The 19,683-nt window shown below is 47.2% G+C and overlaps 1 protein-coding gene across 3 annotated transcripts in view; it reads right to left on the bottom strand.

The window, feature by feature from the left end:
- The window catches only part of TMCC3 (transmembrane and coiled-coil domain family 3), a 115,011-nt gene that overhangs the window by 24,025 nt on the left and 71,303 nt on the right, over positions 1 to 19,683 (bottom strand). For 2 of the 3 annotated variants that reach the window (XM_054988387.1, XM_054988388.1), the window contains exon 2: positions 7,934 to 8,000. The exons of the other annotated variant lie outside the window; for it this stretch is intronic. In XM_054988387.1, the coding sequence (XP_054844362.1) occupies positions 7,934 to 7,963 (30 nt within the window). In that variant the 5' untranslated portion in view covers positions 7,964 to 8,000. The remainder of the gene's footprint in view (positions 1 to 7,933; positions 8,001 to 19,683) is intronic. 3 annotated transcript variants of the gene reach the window in all.

Below are 19,683 nucleotides of genomic sequence, written 5' to 3'. Positions count from 1 at the left end.
AAGCTCTCAGTTTTCCCTCGATAATTCTAGTGGACATCTAGCTAGATTTTTAAAGGGCTGGGTACAAGACAGCTTACTACCATTGAGCAATACTTTCTCCAAAGCAGTAAGACATACAACCACTTCTGGAAATGATACTCTGCTGTTATTATTTTAGAGGTCTTTTAGGAATATTGCGAAGAGGCAATTTTGAAAGAAACAACATTAGCGTTTGTCCTCCATCTTTATTATTCTAACATTACCCTACTTAATACAAATAGTATCTCCAGGTAGCAATCAAAACGCATTGCTTAACTCAAGAGAGTGCACTGAAATACACAAGTTTATTAAATGGGGGGAAAGTGCACTTTATGGCTACTTCTTCAGCCACCAACAGATGGAGCTGCTGCTTTATTTGTTTCTTATGAGGGAAACAATAAAGGTAAGGAGGCAGCAGAGAGTCCTGGGGTATAAAATGTGGTCTACATTTAATCTCATTCATACTGTAAAAAGGTTATGTCCTTTGTTCCTTTACTGGCAGTCTTGCAATAAAAATCCCTTCTTACTTCCAGATATTGGTGCTCATCAGTGGTAAACCAACAACTGAAGACACAACTCTGACTTCCAAATACAACTGCAGCTTCTCACATTAGAGATTTTATAGTATTCTCTTATGCATCAGAACAATTCTAGATACCTACCAAGATGACTGCTAGACTGCATGCACACAAACTCTATTATCAGCTTTTGTTTCTCTTAAATTTCACACTTTAGTCTGAATAATTTTATGAACACAGACATTGTCCATTTGCATCCACCCATCTACACACCATCAAATACATTTTGGTAGTATACTGGTGATGGTGAATTCCCAGGGATGCAGCCTTAACATTAGATGGCATACTCACTAACTTATGGGGTTGTGAAGTATTTGCCAGGCAAACAGCAGCTGGGTGCATGGGACAAAATTCATCTCATTTTCTTAAAAAGGAAAGTGTCTAACAGTAAAGGACAAAAGACAGGATAATGACTAAATGAACATAATCTTCAGCCTATATCAATCCTGCAAAAATGCTTGTAACTCCTATGATCACAGCCCTATACCTTAAGTATCTTTCCTATAGGTAGCAATGGATTTTATTACTGTCACCATAAATTTATATATTTAAAATATATACATATATATAACATGTACAATGCTTGTTCATTAACAGTTTTTAAAGGGAAAATCTTGTACAACTTTGCAAACTACATAATTTATTGTACTAAACAGAAAACTTGCATGGGCAGATTCGTCAGAGAAAGAGTTTTGTACTAGGCCAGAATGTTTTGTTCATTGTGTGGAACAAGAAGCCTAGTCCAGAGATCCTGGAACCTCAAACCTTATCAACAAAGGTTTGGCAGCTGGCCAATCTGCTAGCCCACCAACCAAGCTTGACTGGAAATGAAATAGTAAGAAAATCTGCAGGACAGTAACCATAATTTGTACCAATGGCTCCAACATTATGAAGAAGGCTGACCACTAGAGATCAGGAGTAGACATGGGCACGACCAGCATAACGAACAGAAAAAATCAACGAACAGCCTAATCTGCTATTCTTGAACAAGGTGTTCATGAGGCCCCATCCTAAATGAACAGGTGGTCGTTAAAAGCCTCATTCGTTGCCTTAGGCAGCCATTCGCAAGCCAGATAGTCTGGCACCTATTTTATCAATCCCCGTGGCAACTGGAGACAGAGAGGGACTGAACTCTGTCTGAACTCCTTCTGGCTTTAACTCTTCAAAGTACTTTCAGCAGAGAGTCCCATTTTTGCCACTGTGAAGAGAAAATGACAGCCAACGGGGAGACCCGTGGATCATGCCTTTCCCGGGGAGCAATCTCTCTGAAACTTGGGGGGTCTTCAGAGGACAGTGAGGACTATGTCCACTGCAAATTTGGTGGGTATTGGACATTGGGAAGGTCAGTTTGTGGGTGTTTAAAGGGCCCGGCCCCTTGCACGTGGCAGGAAAGGGCCCTTTAAACTATCTGCTGGCAGGCGGTAGGGGGGAATCCCCCCCTGCTGCCTGCCAGCTGATAGTTTAAAGGGATCTTTAAAGGGCCAGGTAAGTGGGTTTGAGAGGAGGGGGGCTAAGTGGGGGGGTTGGGGTGAGGGGGTTCTGGCCCCCACGAACAACGAACATGTCCAGGGACAGTTCATGTTCGTCCATGTTCGTTGTTTGTTGTTCGTGGATGGCACTGAACAACGAACAGGTTGTTCAGGGATTTTTTTCTGTTCGTGCCCATGTCTAATCAGGAGTACATGTAGTAATTTTGCCTTTAAAAATAAATTTAACATGGCGATTTTTCTGATAGCTTGACAGTCTTATAGTTGACTGATAATTTGATAGTTGGCTAGGTGCCCACTGAAGTAATTTTTGTGATGCAAATATGTTTTATAGTGACTTACAACATTTTAAGATGTGTTGATTTAAGGCACCTTGGGGTCCCTTTGTAAGAGAAAGGGCAGGGTAAAAGTGGTTAGTAAAATTTAAGTTAATACACACAGCAGAATGAGGTTAAATGATGTAGTAGAATAGGTTGTCCCAGTGTAAACTATGAATCGTTCCTGCTGGTAGAATGAGAACTGCGGATCCGATAAAGCTAGCTATCACCTTTCCATTTTCTATTATACTTTTCTCCTGGCAGGGAGTTTTTTTATATGAGGGGTCATATTAAAATGGCACATCATTCACTGAAGTGGTATAATATACTCCACCATTTTAAAACTTTGCTATCTCATATGCAGACCAGACCTAAATTAGTGGGACAAGTTAGCCATAAGTATTTTTATTTTATTTTGCTTCATTGATCTTACGCCTTTTTTACTGATATTCGAAGTAACATACAAAATTGTATAACAGTGTAATAAAGACCAGCATAATAAACAATGCAACAAAACTGGATTACACGATTAAAGAACAAAAAAAAACCCCACATCATAAAATATCCAGTGAGCAATGCAGTATAGGGGAGAGGGAAAAAACAGTTTAGGATTTTTCATAGACAAAATTAATTCCATATCTCCTTTATTAAAAAGTGTCCCTCTGCACACTTCTGCTTTACCATATCCCTATTCCCTTTGTTAAAAAAACTTGTTATTCCAACATGACTTTTACCATGACTACATCTCTATGGATTAAGATCACTTATACAAGAATTTACACAAACATATAGCTGGTATATATATTTTCAGGATGCTAAATATTATATTATCATCAATATATAAAGTTGTGGAAGACAGGACTCAGTACAAATAGCCAATAACTGGAGGTTCTGCAAAACAGGAAACCCTTACTTTGGAGAAAACTTTAGTTCTTCCCTTCCCCCCAATAAGTGAACAACCAAGCAGACTTTGCAACCAGCAAACCGCTGGAGTTTTTGTTTTGCTCTAAGAACTCAAAATGCTGAACTAAAATTGGTGGTGTTGAGGTGGCAGTTGTCAGGATGAGAATGCAGCAGCTGAGCTGAGCAGGAAGAGAAAGAAAACACAAAGGGGATGGGGAACAGCTGGCACCGGGAGTAAAGAGGAAAGTGGGTTTCCCATTCACTGCAATAGCTTGCAGCTCCAAACTTGTATCCCATATATAAAAACAAATATATAAAAGCAATGATCTACCAGGAAAAAACTTTCTAGCTAATACATTTCTATAATAATGTTAAATCAGTTGATAAAAACAACAAAGGCCTTCAGTGACCCCTTACACACTGCTCCCAATATAAACCTCTCTTCACAGATTCGGGGATACAGGCAGGTAAGGAAGTCACAATTCGTCACTGATATCTCTATTTAACAGGCAGAGAGAGCCCTGGCCCTTTTACAAACACTGGGTCCCTTATTTTCTTGTTCCCAGAGTCATCACCAGACAGTGTAGGCCAGTTCCCTCTATCAACCACCCCTCACCCATCTACTGCACAGGGCTATTGGAGTCAGGGATCTCAGTATTTCTTTCCCTTATATGCTGCCACCATTTAGCCAGAAAGGTTGGTGTATATATGTTGCTTTCTCTGAGACACTAGACATCTAGACAACAAGGTTTAAACTGAGAAAAGAGTTAATTTTTATTTACAACAACAACATAGTGATGAGTCAAACAGAGATTCATTTTTATTAATATTTAGATGTTTCATCCCAGATCATTCTAGCAGTTGATAATTATACAGTATCACTTTTCTGATTTCATCTCTAAATTATGCTGCTTCTTTCACAAGAATCCTCCTCCTCAGACTGATTGCTTTCCCCACTCTAAACTGCTGTTCTTAACTGTTTTCAACTGTCAGTCTTGTTACCAACATTCTGCCACCTCCCATTGGCTGTCTCTGGGAGAGATGGAATTGGACCTGTCCATCACATCTTCCTTTGCTAAACCATCATGTTCTATAACATAACATAAATAAATATATACTATGTTAAGATAAATTACCAATAAACTTGAAGCTGGAGTAATCTTAGGAATTCTACACCAACTGACAGACAATCACAGTAAGAACCAAGTATTCACTTCCTTAATTACTTATATACTTATTTAATGGTATTTAATTATCCAACCATCAGATTCATAGAAGGCCCAGATAATAAGATATACCCAACCATCCATGAAATTCATGATGCAGGATATTCCCACCTCCACCTCCTGCTTCAGCCCACTTAAATTTTGTCCCGGTGTGTGTGTGTGTGTCAATGCACCCTCAGGAACTGCATATGAGGAAAAGCGGGTGACTGTAATAAGTGGCGGGGGGGGGGAGGAAATCAGTGGATAGAAATGGAAATACTGTTCCATTGGAAGAAATGTATGGTTGGATACATTTCAGTATCTTAAATACTCTCATAAACGCTGTGTTGCCATTCATTTTCCATTAAATTAATTAAAAAGTGAAGTCATCTGTTACAAGTTCCAAAAAAATCTGTATGTAATAAATTTTCTTTGATTTTAATATAGAACATTTAATTTAGCAAAGCACTGTAAATGAAAAACTACTTAGGTATGTAATTTAACCACATGACTCAATTTTTTGTTCTAGAAATAAATATCAATTCATCTGGGCTCACATAGTTTTAACACATGTTCTCAAATGTTCTCCTAATCAGTCTTCCAAAACCAAAGAAACTTCCTTGATAACCACCAACCACAACATTAACAATGGGATGATTAATAGTTTACAGCTGGTGGCATGGTGTTCACCTCTAACCCATTCTCTGAGACCAGAAGACTAAAAATAGATGGAAGCCCTTGGAATGCAAATACCCATTTTAAAGAAGTACAGCTTTACATATTTGTAGATTTTACTCAATACTGTCAGCCAGAACAACTTCAGCTGTCACCAACTCACTAGTCTCCCAGGGGAAGGTACCTGTCTTCACTAGAGAAATTCTAATAAGAATTATCTACTTACTCAGGCAGTGCCAAAACCAGACACAGTACCTACCTACCCCTTCCACAGAATGAGACAGCTCCTGAACAGATTAGTAGTTAAAGAAAGTAGTAGTAGTTAAAGAAAACAAATTTAGTAGTAGTAGTTAAAGAAAACAAATTGAGCAAAACGTGGTAATCAAACCTGTAAAAGATTAGACAAAAAGTATGTCAATAGGTTGATTTAAATTTCACTGTCTAGTAACACAAAGGGAATCTGATGAGTATAAATCATAATGTGACAGAAAGAGCAAAAATGAAGAAATTCTGTTAAAACAACAGAACTCAGTATCCAATGACATTGATTGGTTATAAGTTCAAAAGGAAAAAAGCAAATATTTCTTCATATGATGCACAACTAAGGTTATTTCCATCACATCCTATCTGTGAGCACCCCAGAGACAGAAAATTTTGGAGTAGATCAATCTAGAAATGGGATAATTGCATTGTAAAAGCTTGAAACAGCCCACAGATTATCTTCCAAGAAGTTGATGAGTAAAGGGAATGACCACTTCTATGCCATGAATAACTGTTTTAAAAAGATAATCTAACAGTGCAGATTCATTCCTGCATAACAGTCACACCTGTCAAAATTCCCTCTTCAAAACAGGTATTAATATGGGAGAATGCCATATTTTCCCATCTGGCCAGCCAAACTTCTAATAGGATTACTATTTAAGATTGAGACTCCAGATGCTAGCTATATGCCTCCACACTGTTCCTTTCCTGTGCTCTAAAGGACTGGACTCCTTGAGAGTAAGCCAGTTGCTTGGCTGGGCTTAGAAGTGCAGAGCAACAAGGCCTGGAGCTGGACTCTGGAGCACAGAAGACCTGCAAAGCAGTCCTCTCAAGCCACAGCCTAAATAGGCTGAGAGCTCAGCTACAACCTGTGGCAGGTATGGAGGCTGTGGAGGCTATGCTGCACTCTGGCCAGAATCCTGTGAGGACTCATTATTCTCATTACCCTGCTCTGTTTCAGGAAGGTGGCATGCAGACAGCCTGGCACTTTGCCTCTTTTGTGCCACCTCGGCCTGGGCCTTCTGCCGCCAGTGTTCCTGCAGAGTGGCAGGTACATCTCCTGCTTGGTGGAGGCCTAGTAGTTGTCTCAGAGGGCAGTAGTGTGGGCTTACTAGCAAGTTCTGACAGGGGGCTTCTGGTGGCACTGGGCCATGGTCAGCAGGTCCATCTGTGCCATCAAGCCCTCTCCGATCCTGCTGCTTCTCCTGGTTGCCTGGTCCAGAGACTCCTCAGGCCCTGCTTCTGGATTCTCTGAGTCAGAGTCACTGAGCTGGTCAGAGGGAATAATGGCAGTTCTCCTGTGCAGTTCTATTGCATTAACAGAAACCACAGAGGCAAACATGCATTAGCAGTAAACTGCTATTTCTATCAACAAATAAAATTAAACTCAAATCAAAACCATCTGATTTTTTTAAAAACTAAATCAAATTTTACAAGAGAAACAATGAACAATTTAGACAATTAGCTGGTTGACATTTTACAGTCTTTGCATTAATTTCACAGGAAGTGACTAGGAATTCTAAATCTCATATTTAGTTCTCTCAGTGGGCAGATTAAATGTAATGTTCCCCATTAAACCTCAATTTTTTTAAAAAATAGGGCTTCTATGCAATGATCTGAATGACTGATTAGGCCCATTTCCACAAAGCAAGTTAATTGTCCATTCAACTTGTTTTTCACTCTAAAAAATGTTCAAACTACCCTGAATAATGAAGTATGCAAACTTCAAGAATAAACCTATTGCTAGATTTTTCAAAGATCAGAATACTTAATAGAATTGTGAACCAATCCATTTCGTTTTAATGTTACTGGTTAAAAAGATCAGAGCATATTTCGAATTTTTAACTACAGCTAAACACTTACAGCAACAACTGTGAAAAAGTACCTTTTATATTAAACTACAGAATCTGTGACAGAGCAAGGAAGATTCTCTATAAAATTAGTTGATTGTTAAATCCCTGACATCAATGAGGCATCAATTTAGGCAACACCATAGTGGCTAATTCAGTCATGAGACAAATTTATAACAACCAGTCAACAAACTTGCACCAGCGTTTCTGATACTGGCATTTAACCCTAGTATGTAAAGCAGTGCAAGTCAGCAAGTAAGTTTAAGGCACATGCTGCACAACTTCATGAGATACCTAGAAGATTACTAACTAAAGTGGAGGCACAGCCAACTTCCCTTGACATAGCAAACATTATATCCATCTTGCAGTCTTATGTATGCATTAGCTTTCACATGTCCTATTGGTTCTTCAGCCATCTACAATAGCTGGTTATTACTAGCCACAGAAAAGGTCAAACTGAAGCTGCATATTAAGTCAGCCTGCCAATAATAGCTTGGGAGATATAAATATTATTGAGTCACGTGAGTATGAATAAACTGTCTGCTAGCTAATGGAGCTCGTTTTGAGAAGTCAGTAGTTTTTGACACCACAGTACGATCCAGACTTTACAGACTATGCAATGCTAATACCACAACTTACCTGAAACCACATTCCATCTGCTTCCTCCATCCATACCACAGATCAATGATGATGTGCTGCTTCTGACCTAGAGAAGTATGTTTTAGTAAGGAAGTATTAATGAAATACTAGTTATTATGAGCTTCATCACCACGTTCTTGTCTCACTTCTCAGTCTTCAGGTAAATGGTACTTCCTTTTGAACACACATGGGGTGGCTAACTAGCTTTGGCAGATCAACTGTCAGGGATCAACAAGGAGTACCTATTTGGAGCTGGTTAGGTGGTTAGGTTGCAAATCAGCACTCTGCTGGTTCAAATTGCACTACTGCCAAGAACAGCAGTTGGCCTTGAATAAGTCACTCCTCTCAGCTCCAGTTCCCTGGCTATATTGTGGGGATAATAATACCACTAACTTTGTTCACTGCTCTGAGTGGGACACTAATCTGTCTATAAGCACAGTTGTTATTATTAGCAATGCCCACTCATCTGCCAGGAAAGGACCCACTCCCTCCAGGCAGACATGTAGAACTGGATAGGGAAAAGGGGATATGCTTGCCTAAACAGAATTCTTACTCTAGCTCCCACTGGCAGATAACCTGTTCATGGTTTCAGGGAACACGTACTCCAGCAAGGAAATGATGCTTAGCCCCATGCAAGTGCCTCATGACATCCAAGGAAAGCTCATAGGTAACTCCGGCTGAAATGGAGGTGACCTAAAGAGGACTGACAGATGACTGGAAAGATATTTGTGGAAAACTTGTGCTGAATTTCATAGAGCATTCTACAGAACCCATTGGAAGACTTATGAGGCAGCAGTGATTAGCAGCAGAGAAACATTACTTTTCTGAAACCATTGAATCGGCAAAATCAAGTCCATCTCAATTGTTTAAGGTACCTCAACATCTTTTGACCTCTAAATCTGAACCTTCACTGGTTCAAGAACAGAAAATTAGCTCAATTACGATCTGGATGGCACACATAATATAGGTGAGCCAAAAGTAATGCTTAACATATGATCTGGTCCATTTTTTAATCATTTTGACCCAGGAAAAGTTATGGATATTGACAGAATTGTAGCATCTGTGGAGGTCACTACTCGTACTCTGGATCCTTGTCCATCCTGGTTACTAAAATCTTGTGAAGACCACAAAGGAATCCTTGATGTCTATCATAAATCAATCGCTAACTCAAGGAACCTTCCCTCAGCCTCTCCTCTGCCCACTACTTTAAAAAAATCCTTAGATAAAAATGATGTAGCCAGGGCTTTTTTTCTGGGAAGAAGTGGAACTCTCAAGCGGCAAGCCACTTCAGGATTTGGATATTTAAATGCTTTGGTATGCTCCTTAATGACTCAGGAATCTTTACGGAGCACACTGAAGCTCAAAGCAGCACTTTTCTTGCCATTTGCAAACGGCAAGAGAAATGTTGCTTTCAAACATTTTTCAGCTGACAGCAGGGGAATCCCCCTCCTGTCAGCTGAAAAAAGCTGCCAGCTTTGAAAGCTGCAACACTTTTCTTGCAGCAAGAAGTGTTGCTGCTTTCAAATGCCCCTGCTTTTTTCAGCTGAGGGGAGGGGGAGGGGGTCCCTCCTTCCTCTCCTCTCAGCTGAAAAAGCTGCCAGCATTTGAAAGCAGCACTTCTTTTCAACTGAAAAAGCTGCCAGCATTTTAAAAACAGCTATTTTCAGCTGATGGGAGGGGAATCCCCCTATCATCAGCTGAAAAAAAGCTGCCAGCTTTGAAAGCAGCAACACTTGGGCTGAGCGGGGAGGAAACCGGATCAGGGGGGCAAGGCCACCAGACATGTGATTACTTTCAAGAGGTGCTGGAACTCCATTCCACTGCGTTCCCCCTGAAAAAAAGCCCTGGATGTATCCAATTACCACAGTCTCTAATCTGCCCTTTCTGGTTGAGAGAGCAGTAGCTGACCAACTCCAGGCCTGCTTGTACAACTCTGGTGCTTTGGACCCTTTTCAGTGTGGTTTTAGACCAGGCTATGGGTAGGAAATGACTCTGGTGGCTCTAGTGATGAATGTAAACAGAGACCTGAATGTCGACAGAGGCCATGCTTCATTGTTGCTTCTCCTAGATCTATCTGCAGCATTTCACATAGTAGGCCAAGCTATCCTGCAGAGGTATATGGAGGCAGAAGAAGGACTGGTTTAAATAGTTCCTCGTGGGATGAACTCAAAGGGTTACTATTGCAGAACAGCTGTCATTGGTGTGGGAACTACCTTGTGGGGTTCCACAAGGCACAATCTTATCCCTCATGGTATTCAACCTCTATGTAAAGCCTTTAGGAGAATTCATTCATAGCTATGGAACTGAATGCAATCAACATGCAAATGATACCCAGCTCTGTATCTCATTATCCAAATCCTCTGGTGATGTAATAGTCACTAATTCACTGCTTGACAGCTGTTGTCAACTGGCTGAAAGAAAACAAATTGAAATTGAACCCAATCAAAATGGAAGTAATGCTGGTTGGAAAAGTAGAGCTGTTGAAGGGCGTGCTTCCAACCTTTGATGGGGTTCAGTTGACCTGGCTGACTCAGTTAAGAGCCAATGGTTATACTTGATCCAGAATTGCATTGCTGCTAGAGAAGCAAGTAAATGTAGCTGCAAAAAAGGCCTTCACACAAATAAGACTAGCCTGGAAAATGCCCCCTCCCCCACCTTGATAGGTCAATCTAGCCACCTGGATTCATGGCACATTAACATCGAGACTAGACTACTGTAATGCACTCTACACAGGCCTCCCCTCAAAGATGACTCAGAGACCCCACCTGGTGCAGAATGCTACAGTTTGTTTACTTTCAGGAGCTAGGTGGAGCATGCATATCACTCCTATTCTGCAAGCACTCCATTGGCTTCTCATCAGTTACTGGCCTCAATTCAACATCTTGACTATCACATTCAAAGACCTTCATGGCTTCAGCACTTCATATTTGTGTGACCTTCTCTCCTCCTATGTTCAACCACAGCAGCTTCATTCATCTGGACTGGGCTTTCTGCAGACCGCCCTAAATTTGGTTAAAATCAACAGCTGCCCTCACATGTGCTCTCTCTGTGGTGGCCCCCCACCTTATGGAATGGCTCCTCTCCTGACTTTCCACAAACTATACTAGACTGAATTATTCAGGAGGGCTTTCTACCCAGATTAGAGGGCTGTGTCTTAAGAAGTAGCTCAGAGAGATGCTCAGAGATTGGTAGGGACAGGGACTACATCCTACTCTGTTTGGTACTGTCTGCTAATGTAGACATGCACCTACTAAGACTAGGCTAAACATGCCATGTAAATTAGTTATGCTTGGTTTTCAAAGATTTTGTCTCTGTGCTTTGGCGTTATGCTTGTTTTCAAAATGTTTTGCTACCATATCCCATTGCATTTGTTTCTATGAATGCCCTAACTGTTTTTCATTATTGTACTTTGCTCAGTGAATATCCTAGATGTTGATTAAATTGTATTTTCATTTGTACAGTGTAATTCATCTTGGATCTCAGTGAAAAAGGTAGACTGAGGATGAGGATGAGGATGAAAAGAAAGCAGTACATATTGATAGGACTGTATAAACCTGACTTTTATTAGCATTATTAAAGTTAATTGAACTGAATTGTGAAAAATTGTTATCTATAAAATATTTTGCTTTTATAGCGTAACTGTATAATTTTTATATCTAATATCTGGTAACTGTGCATTTTCTATATTATGGTTCAGTGTTTCTGGGTTTTATGCCACAGTAGTATCTTAACATAAATATAACAAAAACATCACTATAAAAGCAACTTGGAACTCAGGGATGAAAAAAAGTTCTACCAATGCGAACAGATGCTGCAATTTTTATTTGAACCAGGGAAAAGAAGCCTTACAGAACCACATTACATTGAAGATTAACACTGAATTAAAGACATTGTTTTTCTTATTTTGCTATTGGGAAAATTAATCACCTCTTTGCACATTTAGGTTACAGTCATAACAATCAATCTCTGGGAAAGAGGCCCTATTTTAATTCAGTGAGACCTACTCCTAAGCTCACATGATTATTCTTAAAAATATTCCTTGCTATGTCACTGTCATGGAGTTTTAAGATAAAGTACATATTACTTCAAGTTCAGGGCCCCGTGGCGCAGAGTGGTAAGCTGCAGTACTGCAGCCCAAGCTCTGCTCACGACCTGAGTTCGATTCTGGCAGAAGCCGGGTTCAGGTAGCTGGCTCGAGGTTGACTCAGCCTTCCATCCTTCTGAGGTCAGTAAAATGAGTACCCAGTTTCCTGGAGGTAAAGTGTAGATGACAGGGGGAAGGCAATGGCAAACCCCTCCGGTAATAAAAAGTCTGCAAAGAAAATGTCACGATGCGACGTCATCCCATGGGTCAGTAACGACTCGTTGTTTGCACAGGGGACTACCTTTACCTTTACTTCAAGTTCAGTAGATGCATTTGTTATTTCTATAGTTTTAAATTTGCAACATACTACCTTGTTCAGGGCTCAACACATTCTCTCATAATCTTCCTCTTCATAGTAAAAATAAATCAAGAAGGCATTTGGCTAGACTTCTAGTACTGAAATATTGTCATTACATTTTCTGTGGCTATTCCATATCTTTTTTAGCTCACTTTTCTCTTCAGAAAGATACCCTGATCCTAAAACGTTTGGCTACAAGAATGCCAAGATTTGATGTTTTGCCATGGCCCACAATATCTAAGTAGCCTAAAACACTTATTTACTGACACCATCTATATCTTCTTTAATATACTAAATTCAAATCCAGTAGAATCTTAAAGACCAACAAAATGTTCCAGACCTGGTGAAGTTTGTGAGCTTTGACTCACAAAACCTCACACCCTGAAAAACTTTGTTAGTCTTTAAGGTGTTTCTGGACTTGAGTTCTGCGCTTCTGCTACCGATTAACCTGAAATATGCTAAGGAATAGTTCACACATACATGTTCATCTCTGGATGAATGCAGAATTAGGCAGCATCTATGTGAAAGACCAAAGGGAGGGAAGTGCCCTGACAACCAGAAAGATGGAAAGGTAAAGTAAGGTGCAGTAGTTATTTAAAAGGCAATACCCAATGCATTTCACCAGCCTTATGATTATCATTATGGTCATATTTATTTAGCATCTAGCTAGGCACACATTAAAGCTCCTTCACACAAGATGTATATAGAGAAGCTGTCTCTGAACACGATTGTGCAAATGAGCCATCACCATAGACGGAACTTAAATCTCACCTTAAACAAAATGTTTTTCAAAACAGTTGCATTCATTTATAGCTGTGACTCATTAAGTATTGAGCAATAAAGAGGTGAGAAATTAGGAAATGTATATAGTCATAGTCTGTCTAGGAAAACTAGCCTGATAATGAACAAAGCAAAAAGGAGAGACTAAGAAAATGCCATTAGGTCATATCAGGGCTGGATCCAAGCTTGTATAGATAAAACAAGCTCATGGAAGGGGATTGTTCCCACTTTACACTAGCAGCCCTCTGTACCCTCCCCGCAAAAGCTACTGCTGAAGACTAGGAGACTTTCAGGACAATATTATACAAGACTGAGAAGAGGAATTTTGGTCAATTTCCCTCTTATTTCTGCACCCTTCTTCATAATGTTACATGGCATATTATTCTGCAGATTCTTCACCTGATCCTCAGTAGTGAGTTTTTCAGGTGCACACTAAGCTTCTTCTCGATTTGCAGGAGCTCTGATCCAACCCACTGCATCACTGCAACGTAATTATTCTTATTTAAATGATTTTAAGATATAGTGCCGATGGCCTAGCATGATCCAGCATCACACAGACCTAGTATTCAGCTGTTGTAATAAGCAGAGATGAGCCTGTGCTTATATGGTGCTTTCTGCCACACTTGATACCTCACATACTGATGGGCTAGGTCTAGCAGTATGATTTTTTTCCAGACTTGCACGAACAGCAGGCTTTTCAAGAGCTTCATGGACAGCATTCTGGTGCAACAGGTGCTCCATTCAGGTATTAACATAAATGGCTACTCTGAAATAAGCCATTGAAAAGTTCTGAGGCATGACCAAGAAATGGTCTACTAACTTCTGAAATGTGTGTAGCCCAAAGTATGACTTTGGATTGGAACAATGCCCCTCTCTCTCCTGGACAAAAGCAACAAGATTTGCCAATAGTCTTTCTTCACATCCCAACAGCAGTACAACATCTGCCTTTAAGCATGAGGTAAGTTTACAATTTGGAAATTTGTTTCCCATCCTCAGAATCCATAAAGAGCCTAAATCCCATTTAACATCAGAAACAATGCCACCCAAGTGGACAGAGTAGCCAAATGTATCAGTGTCACTACTGGGGGAGGGCACTCACTCACAAACACAGCGGTTCTCTAAGCCCTCTTCCTTTACCAGGCTGAATCCGGGTAAGCAGTAAGATGCAGTACAGTCCTCTGCATTATTATTCCATTCTACGTCCACCGATTTAATTGGGCTTAGACTGGAGTAGTTCTGCAGAGGATTGCCCTGTCGGTCCCCCACTGTCTGGACAAGGACGCTATGCTTTACACAACAAAACACGCATAGAAATTTTATTAATACAAGAGGGACATAAAATAATTCCGTGGAGAAACATCAGTACCTCAATGCAGATTTTCTATAAGAAATGCTTTTCAGACAATTTGAGGTTATGCTTTTTTTGTCAGGTCTACAGTTTGCTTTAGCTCTATTCTAAAGAGCCACAATTAAAGTACCTGGTTGTGTGTTCTAGGGGAGGGGGTGTGTGTTTCAGTGCAGAACTGACATCCTTTCCCCACCTTCTGTTAAGCAGAGATGGAGAAACACTTGAAATGCCTTACTTTCCTGCAGACTTCTGTATTGGTAGGGCGATAAATGTTTCTGCCTATTATTCAATTGCTCATAGCAACCAGTTCAAATTATACCATAGATCAGAGTTGTGTGGGAACAGTGTTCATCCCAACAATGCCGGCCGCAGTTTGTTCTACAGCTTGATCATTTGTTCTGACCACACATTTTGTCACAAAGTTACACAAGAACATGCAGGGTTTCAAAACTTGTCTTTCAAGCACATTGCTAGCTCTTTTTGGAACAGCAGGATAGCTGAAATTCTCTTAACTACTGATGTATAGAATAAATGGACTTTCTTATTTAAAAAGAAAAGATAAAATAGAAAAGTTAGGCAGCACGGGGCTGGCCGGCGGCGGCGCTGTGCGCACCGCCACCCTCAGCACCCCCTCCAGCGCCCCCTCCGGCCCCGCAGCACCCGCAGCTCCTGCCTCACGGCCTCAACGGTGGCGCTGGCCCTGGATGGGGTCACAAAGCCCTTTAGCTTCCAGTTATCGCTGCTAAGTAGAGGTGGGCACGGACCGGCATTTTCCCATGGACCGCCGGTCCGGGATTTGTGGGCTTCCACGGACCACGGTCCACGAACTTTTAACGGACCGGGCCCGGTTCGCGAACCGGTCCACGGACCGGTTCGGGTCAGAAAAGGCCTGGTTTTCCCACACTTTTTCACTTCAGGCGACTTTCCCCACCAAAGGTTCTCATGGAACGCTCCTCAATTAGCACTTTTCCAAAGAGACAAACAACAATTGCCCCTCCCCTATTCTGACTGACCCTTACCCGCCCTTGGGGCAAGGAGGGAGACTTGTGCTCCTGTCCAGGAGAGGGGGCTGCACACAAAACCCACCTACATGGGGCTGCATCAACAAGAGATGCCCTTCCTGGGGCATCTCCATGATGGGAAATGAATGGATGGACTTGAGTGAAAGCCAACTCCAAAACAGGAGATCATGCAGCAATTCAAAGGCCCCTTGCTGGAATGGAAGGCACGCGAGGGAGGGAAAGGATGTCTTCCACACCTTGAGGGAAGGAACTCATGCTACCCTGTTCAGAAGGAGCCTCTTAGGGCAGTGGACAATGAGTCCCATTTCAGTGATGTGGTGTGTCAGCTTGCTTGCTTTCAAGCAAGCTGACCTGGGCCACTGTCCTACTTGTCACCGGACTGTGGGGATTGACCCTCAGAGGGGCCCTTGCGCTCACAGGAGCAGGACAGTCGCCGACGAAACCCACTTCACCAAACGTGGCAGTGTTGTCAAAGGAAGGATATGCGGGTTGGGGTTCGAGTGGCTGGCGAGAGGGCGGCCACCATGTGGGAGAGGTGGGTTTCGAAGGCAGCCACCCCCTCCCTGAGGGGGCCCCCTTCACTGGCCCTGATTGGGCTTCGAGTGGCAGGCAAGAGGGGAGCAGGGTGGTATTCCCCACCAGGAAGGAAGGTGTCTGCTGGCAGCGGCTGCTGGGCCTAGCAGGGAGCGGGGGGTCTGGCCGCTCGCCGGCGGCACCCCCCATGTGCCCGGCCGCCGGGCCAAAGGAGAGCGGGGCAGAATGGGCCTGGCAGGCCCGGGGAGGCGGGGCCCAGCCGCCTCCCCTGAGGGGGCGGGGGGTCTGGCCGCTCGCCGGCGGCACCCCCCATGTGCCCGGCCGCCGGGCCAAAGGTGAGCGGGGCGGAATCCCCACAAAGGAAGGGAGGTGGGTGAGGACGGCAGCCGCCGGGCCCGGCAGGCCTGGGGAGGCGGGGCCCAGCCGCCTCCCCTGAGGGGGCGGGGGGTCTGGCCGCTCGCCGGCGGCACCCCCCATGTGCCCGGCCACCGGGCCAAAGGTGAGCGGGGCGGAATCCCCGCAAAGGAAGGGAGGTGGGTGAGGACGGCAGCCGCCGGGCCCGGCAGACCCGGGGAGGCGGGGCCCAGCCGCCTCCCCTGAGGGGGCGGGGGGTCTGGCCGCTTGCCGGCGGCACCCCCCATGTGCCCGGCCGCCGGGCCAAAGGTGAGCGGGGCAGAATCCCCGCAAAGGAAGGGAGGTGGGTGAGGACGGCAGCCGCCGGGCCCGGCAGGCCCGGGGAGGCGGGGCCCAGCCGCCTCCCCTGAGGGGGCGGGGGGTCTGGCCGCTCGCCGGCGGCACCCCCCATGTGCCCGGCCGCCGGGCCAAAGGTGAGCGGGGCGGAATCCCCGCAAAGGAAGGGAGGTGGGTGAGGACGGCAGCCGCCGGGCCCGGCAGACCCGGGGAGGTGGGGCCCAGCCACCTCCCCTGAGGGGGCGGGGGGTCTGGCCGCTCGCCGGCGGCACCCCCCATGTGCCCGGCCGCCGGGCCAAAGGTGAGCGGGGCGGAATCCCCGCAAAGGAAGGGAGGTGGGTGAGGACGGCAGCCGCTGGGCCCGGCAGGCCCGGGGAGGCGGGGCCCAGCCGCCTCCCGAGGGGGCGGGGGGTCTGGCCGCTCGCCGGCGGCACCCCCCATGTGCCCGGCCGCCGGGCCAAAGGTGAGCGGGGCGGAATCCCCGCAAAGGAAGGGAGGTGGGTGAGGACGGCAGCCGCCGGGCCTGGCAGACCCGGGGAGGCGGGGCCCAGCCGCCTCCCCTGAGGGGGCGGGGGGTCTGGCCGCTCGCCGGCGGCACCCCCCATGTGCCCGGCCGCCGGGCCAAAGGTGAGCGGGGCGGAATCCCCGCAAAGGAAGGGAGGTGGGTGAGGACGGCAGCCGCCGGGCCCGGCAGGCCCGGGGAGGCGGGGCCCAGCCACCTCCCCTGAGGGGGCGGGGGGTCTGGCCGCTCGCCGGCGGCACCCCCCCATGTGCCCGGCCACCGGGCCAAAGGTGAGCGGGGCGGAATCCCCGCAAAGGAAGGGAGGTGGGTGAGGACGGCAGCCGCCGGGCCCGGCAGACCCGGGGAGGCGGGGCCCAGCCACCTCCCCTGAGGGGGCGGGGGGTCTGGCCGCTCGCCGGCGGCACCCCCCATGTGCCCGGCCGCCGGGCCAAAGGTGAGCGGGGCGGAATCCCCGCAAAGGAAGGGAGGTGGGTGAGGACGGCAGCCGCCGGGCCCGGCAGACCCGGGGAGGTGGGGCCCAGCCACCTCCCCTGAGGGGGCGGGGGGGTCTGGCCGCTCGCCGGCGGCACCCCCCATGTGCCCGGCCGCCGGGCCAAAGGTGAGCGGGGCGGAATCCCCGCAAAGGAAGGGAGGTGGGTGAGGACGGCAGCCGCCGGGCCCGGCAGGCCCGGGGAGGCGGGGCCCAGCCGCCTCCCGAGGGGGCGGGGGGTCTGGCCGCTCGCCGGCGGCACCCCCCATGTGCCCGGCCGCCGGGCCAAAGGTGAGCGGGGCGGAATCCCCACAAAGGAAGGGAGGTGGGTGAGGACGGCAGCCGCCGGGCCTGGCAGACCCGGGGAGGCGGGGCCCAGCCGCCTCCCCTGAGGGGGCGGGGGGTCTGGCCGCTCGCCGGCGGCACCCCCCATGTGCCCGGCCGCCGGGCCAAAGGTGAGCGGGGCGGAATCCCCGCAAAGGAAGGGAGGTGGGTGAGGACGGCAGCCGCCGGGCCCGGCAGGCCCGGGGAGGCGGGGCCCAGCCACCTCCCCTGAGGGGGCGGGGGGTCTGGCCGCTCGCCGGCGGCACCCCCCCCATGTGCCCGGCCACCGGGCCAAAGGTGAGCGGGGCGGAATCCCCGCAAAGGAAGGGAGGTGGGTGAGGACGGCAGCCGCCGGGCCCGGCAGACCCGGGGAGGCGGGGCCCAGCCGCCTCCCCTGAGGGGGCGGGGGGGTCTGGCCGCTCGCCGGCGGCACCCCCCATGTGCCCGGCCGCCGGGCCAAAGGTGAGCGGGGCGGAATCCCCGCAAAGGAAGGGAGGTGGGTTCGGCCCCTCCCTGCGGGGGCCCCCTTCACTTGCCCCAGTTGGGGTATGAGTGGCCGGCCCAGAGGGGGCGGCCACCACGTCGGAGAGGTGGGTTTCCACGGCGGCTGCCCCTCCCTGCGGGGGCCCCCTTCACTTGCCCCGGTTGGGGTACGAGTGGCCGGCCCAGAGTGCGGCTGCCACGTCGGAGAGGTGGGTTTCGATGGCGGCTGCCCCTCCCTGCAGGGGCCCCCTTCACTGGCCCCGGTTGGGCTTCTAGTGGCCGGTCCAGAGGGCAGCCACCACGTCGGAGAGGTAGGCTGTGACGGCGGCCTCCCGCTCCCTGTGGGGGCCCCATTCACTGGCCCCGGTTGGGCTTCGAGTGGCTGGCCCAGGGGGCGGCCACCACACCGGAGAGGTGTCTTTTGGTGGTGGCCTGGCCTCACCCCTCCTTGCACATGCCCTGCAGTCTGCTGAAACTGGCCTCCGCAATCAGGGGGGCTGCGCTTGCAGGAGCAGGATGGTTGACGATGATACCCACTTCACCGAACGTGGTGCAGTCCACAAAGGCAAATCATGTGCATGCCACCCCCCCTTCCCCACGGTTGGACAGAACCAATGGAACTGCTTCCCCCCAATGGGGGGGGGGGTGACATGCCAGGTACCATGGAAAGCAGTTGAAACCCACTAATGTGGAGGGTGGGAAATCCTGGGCTGCAGTTGCCAGCACAGAACAGCACGAGGGACCCACCTCACAGACTTGGTGGCCGTGACCAAAGCATTCCCCAACTTCCGTTGCCAAGCACTGGAGGGAGGGCCAGAGACAATGAGGGCGTGCCTAGCACAGGGGAATTAGCAGGCAACTTCCTGCAACACATGATTCTCATGGGTAGTGCACCCTTTGAAGGCAGCTTGCCTGGAACCCGCCTCTCCAATGTGGTGTGCCAGTTGGGAAGGTGCCTGCTTGATTGGCGCGGGACCACAGCCTTCATAAAGGTCAACCTCCCGAGAAGTCTGTGTCGCCTCCAGTCAATGGAAAACCCACCTCACCGGCACGGGGAGCAGGAGAAAAGAGGAGATTGAATGGTGACGGAGAGAGCATGAAAAGAAGAGACGGAATAAGATGCTGCCAAAGAGGC

The sequence above is a fragment of the Eublepharis macularius genome, chromosome 9 (assembly GCF_028583425.1).
Source record: "Eublepharis macularius isolate TG4126 chromosome 9, MPM_Emac_v1.0, whole genome shotgun sequence".
Classification (NCBI taxonomy): Eukaryota; Metazoa; Chordata; class Lepidosauria; order Squamata; family Eublepharidae; genus Eublepharis; species Eublepharis macularius.
This window is presented reverse-complemented; position numbering and strand designations above follow the sequence as displayed.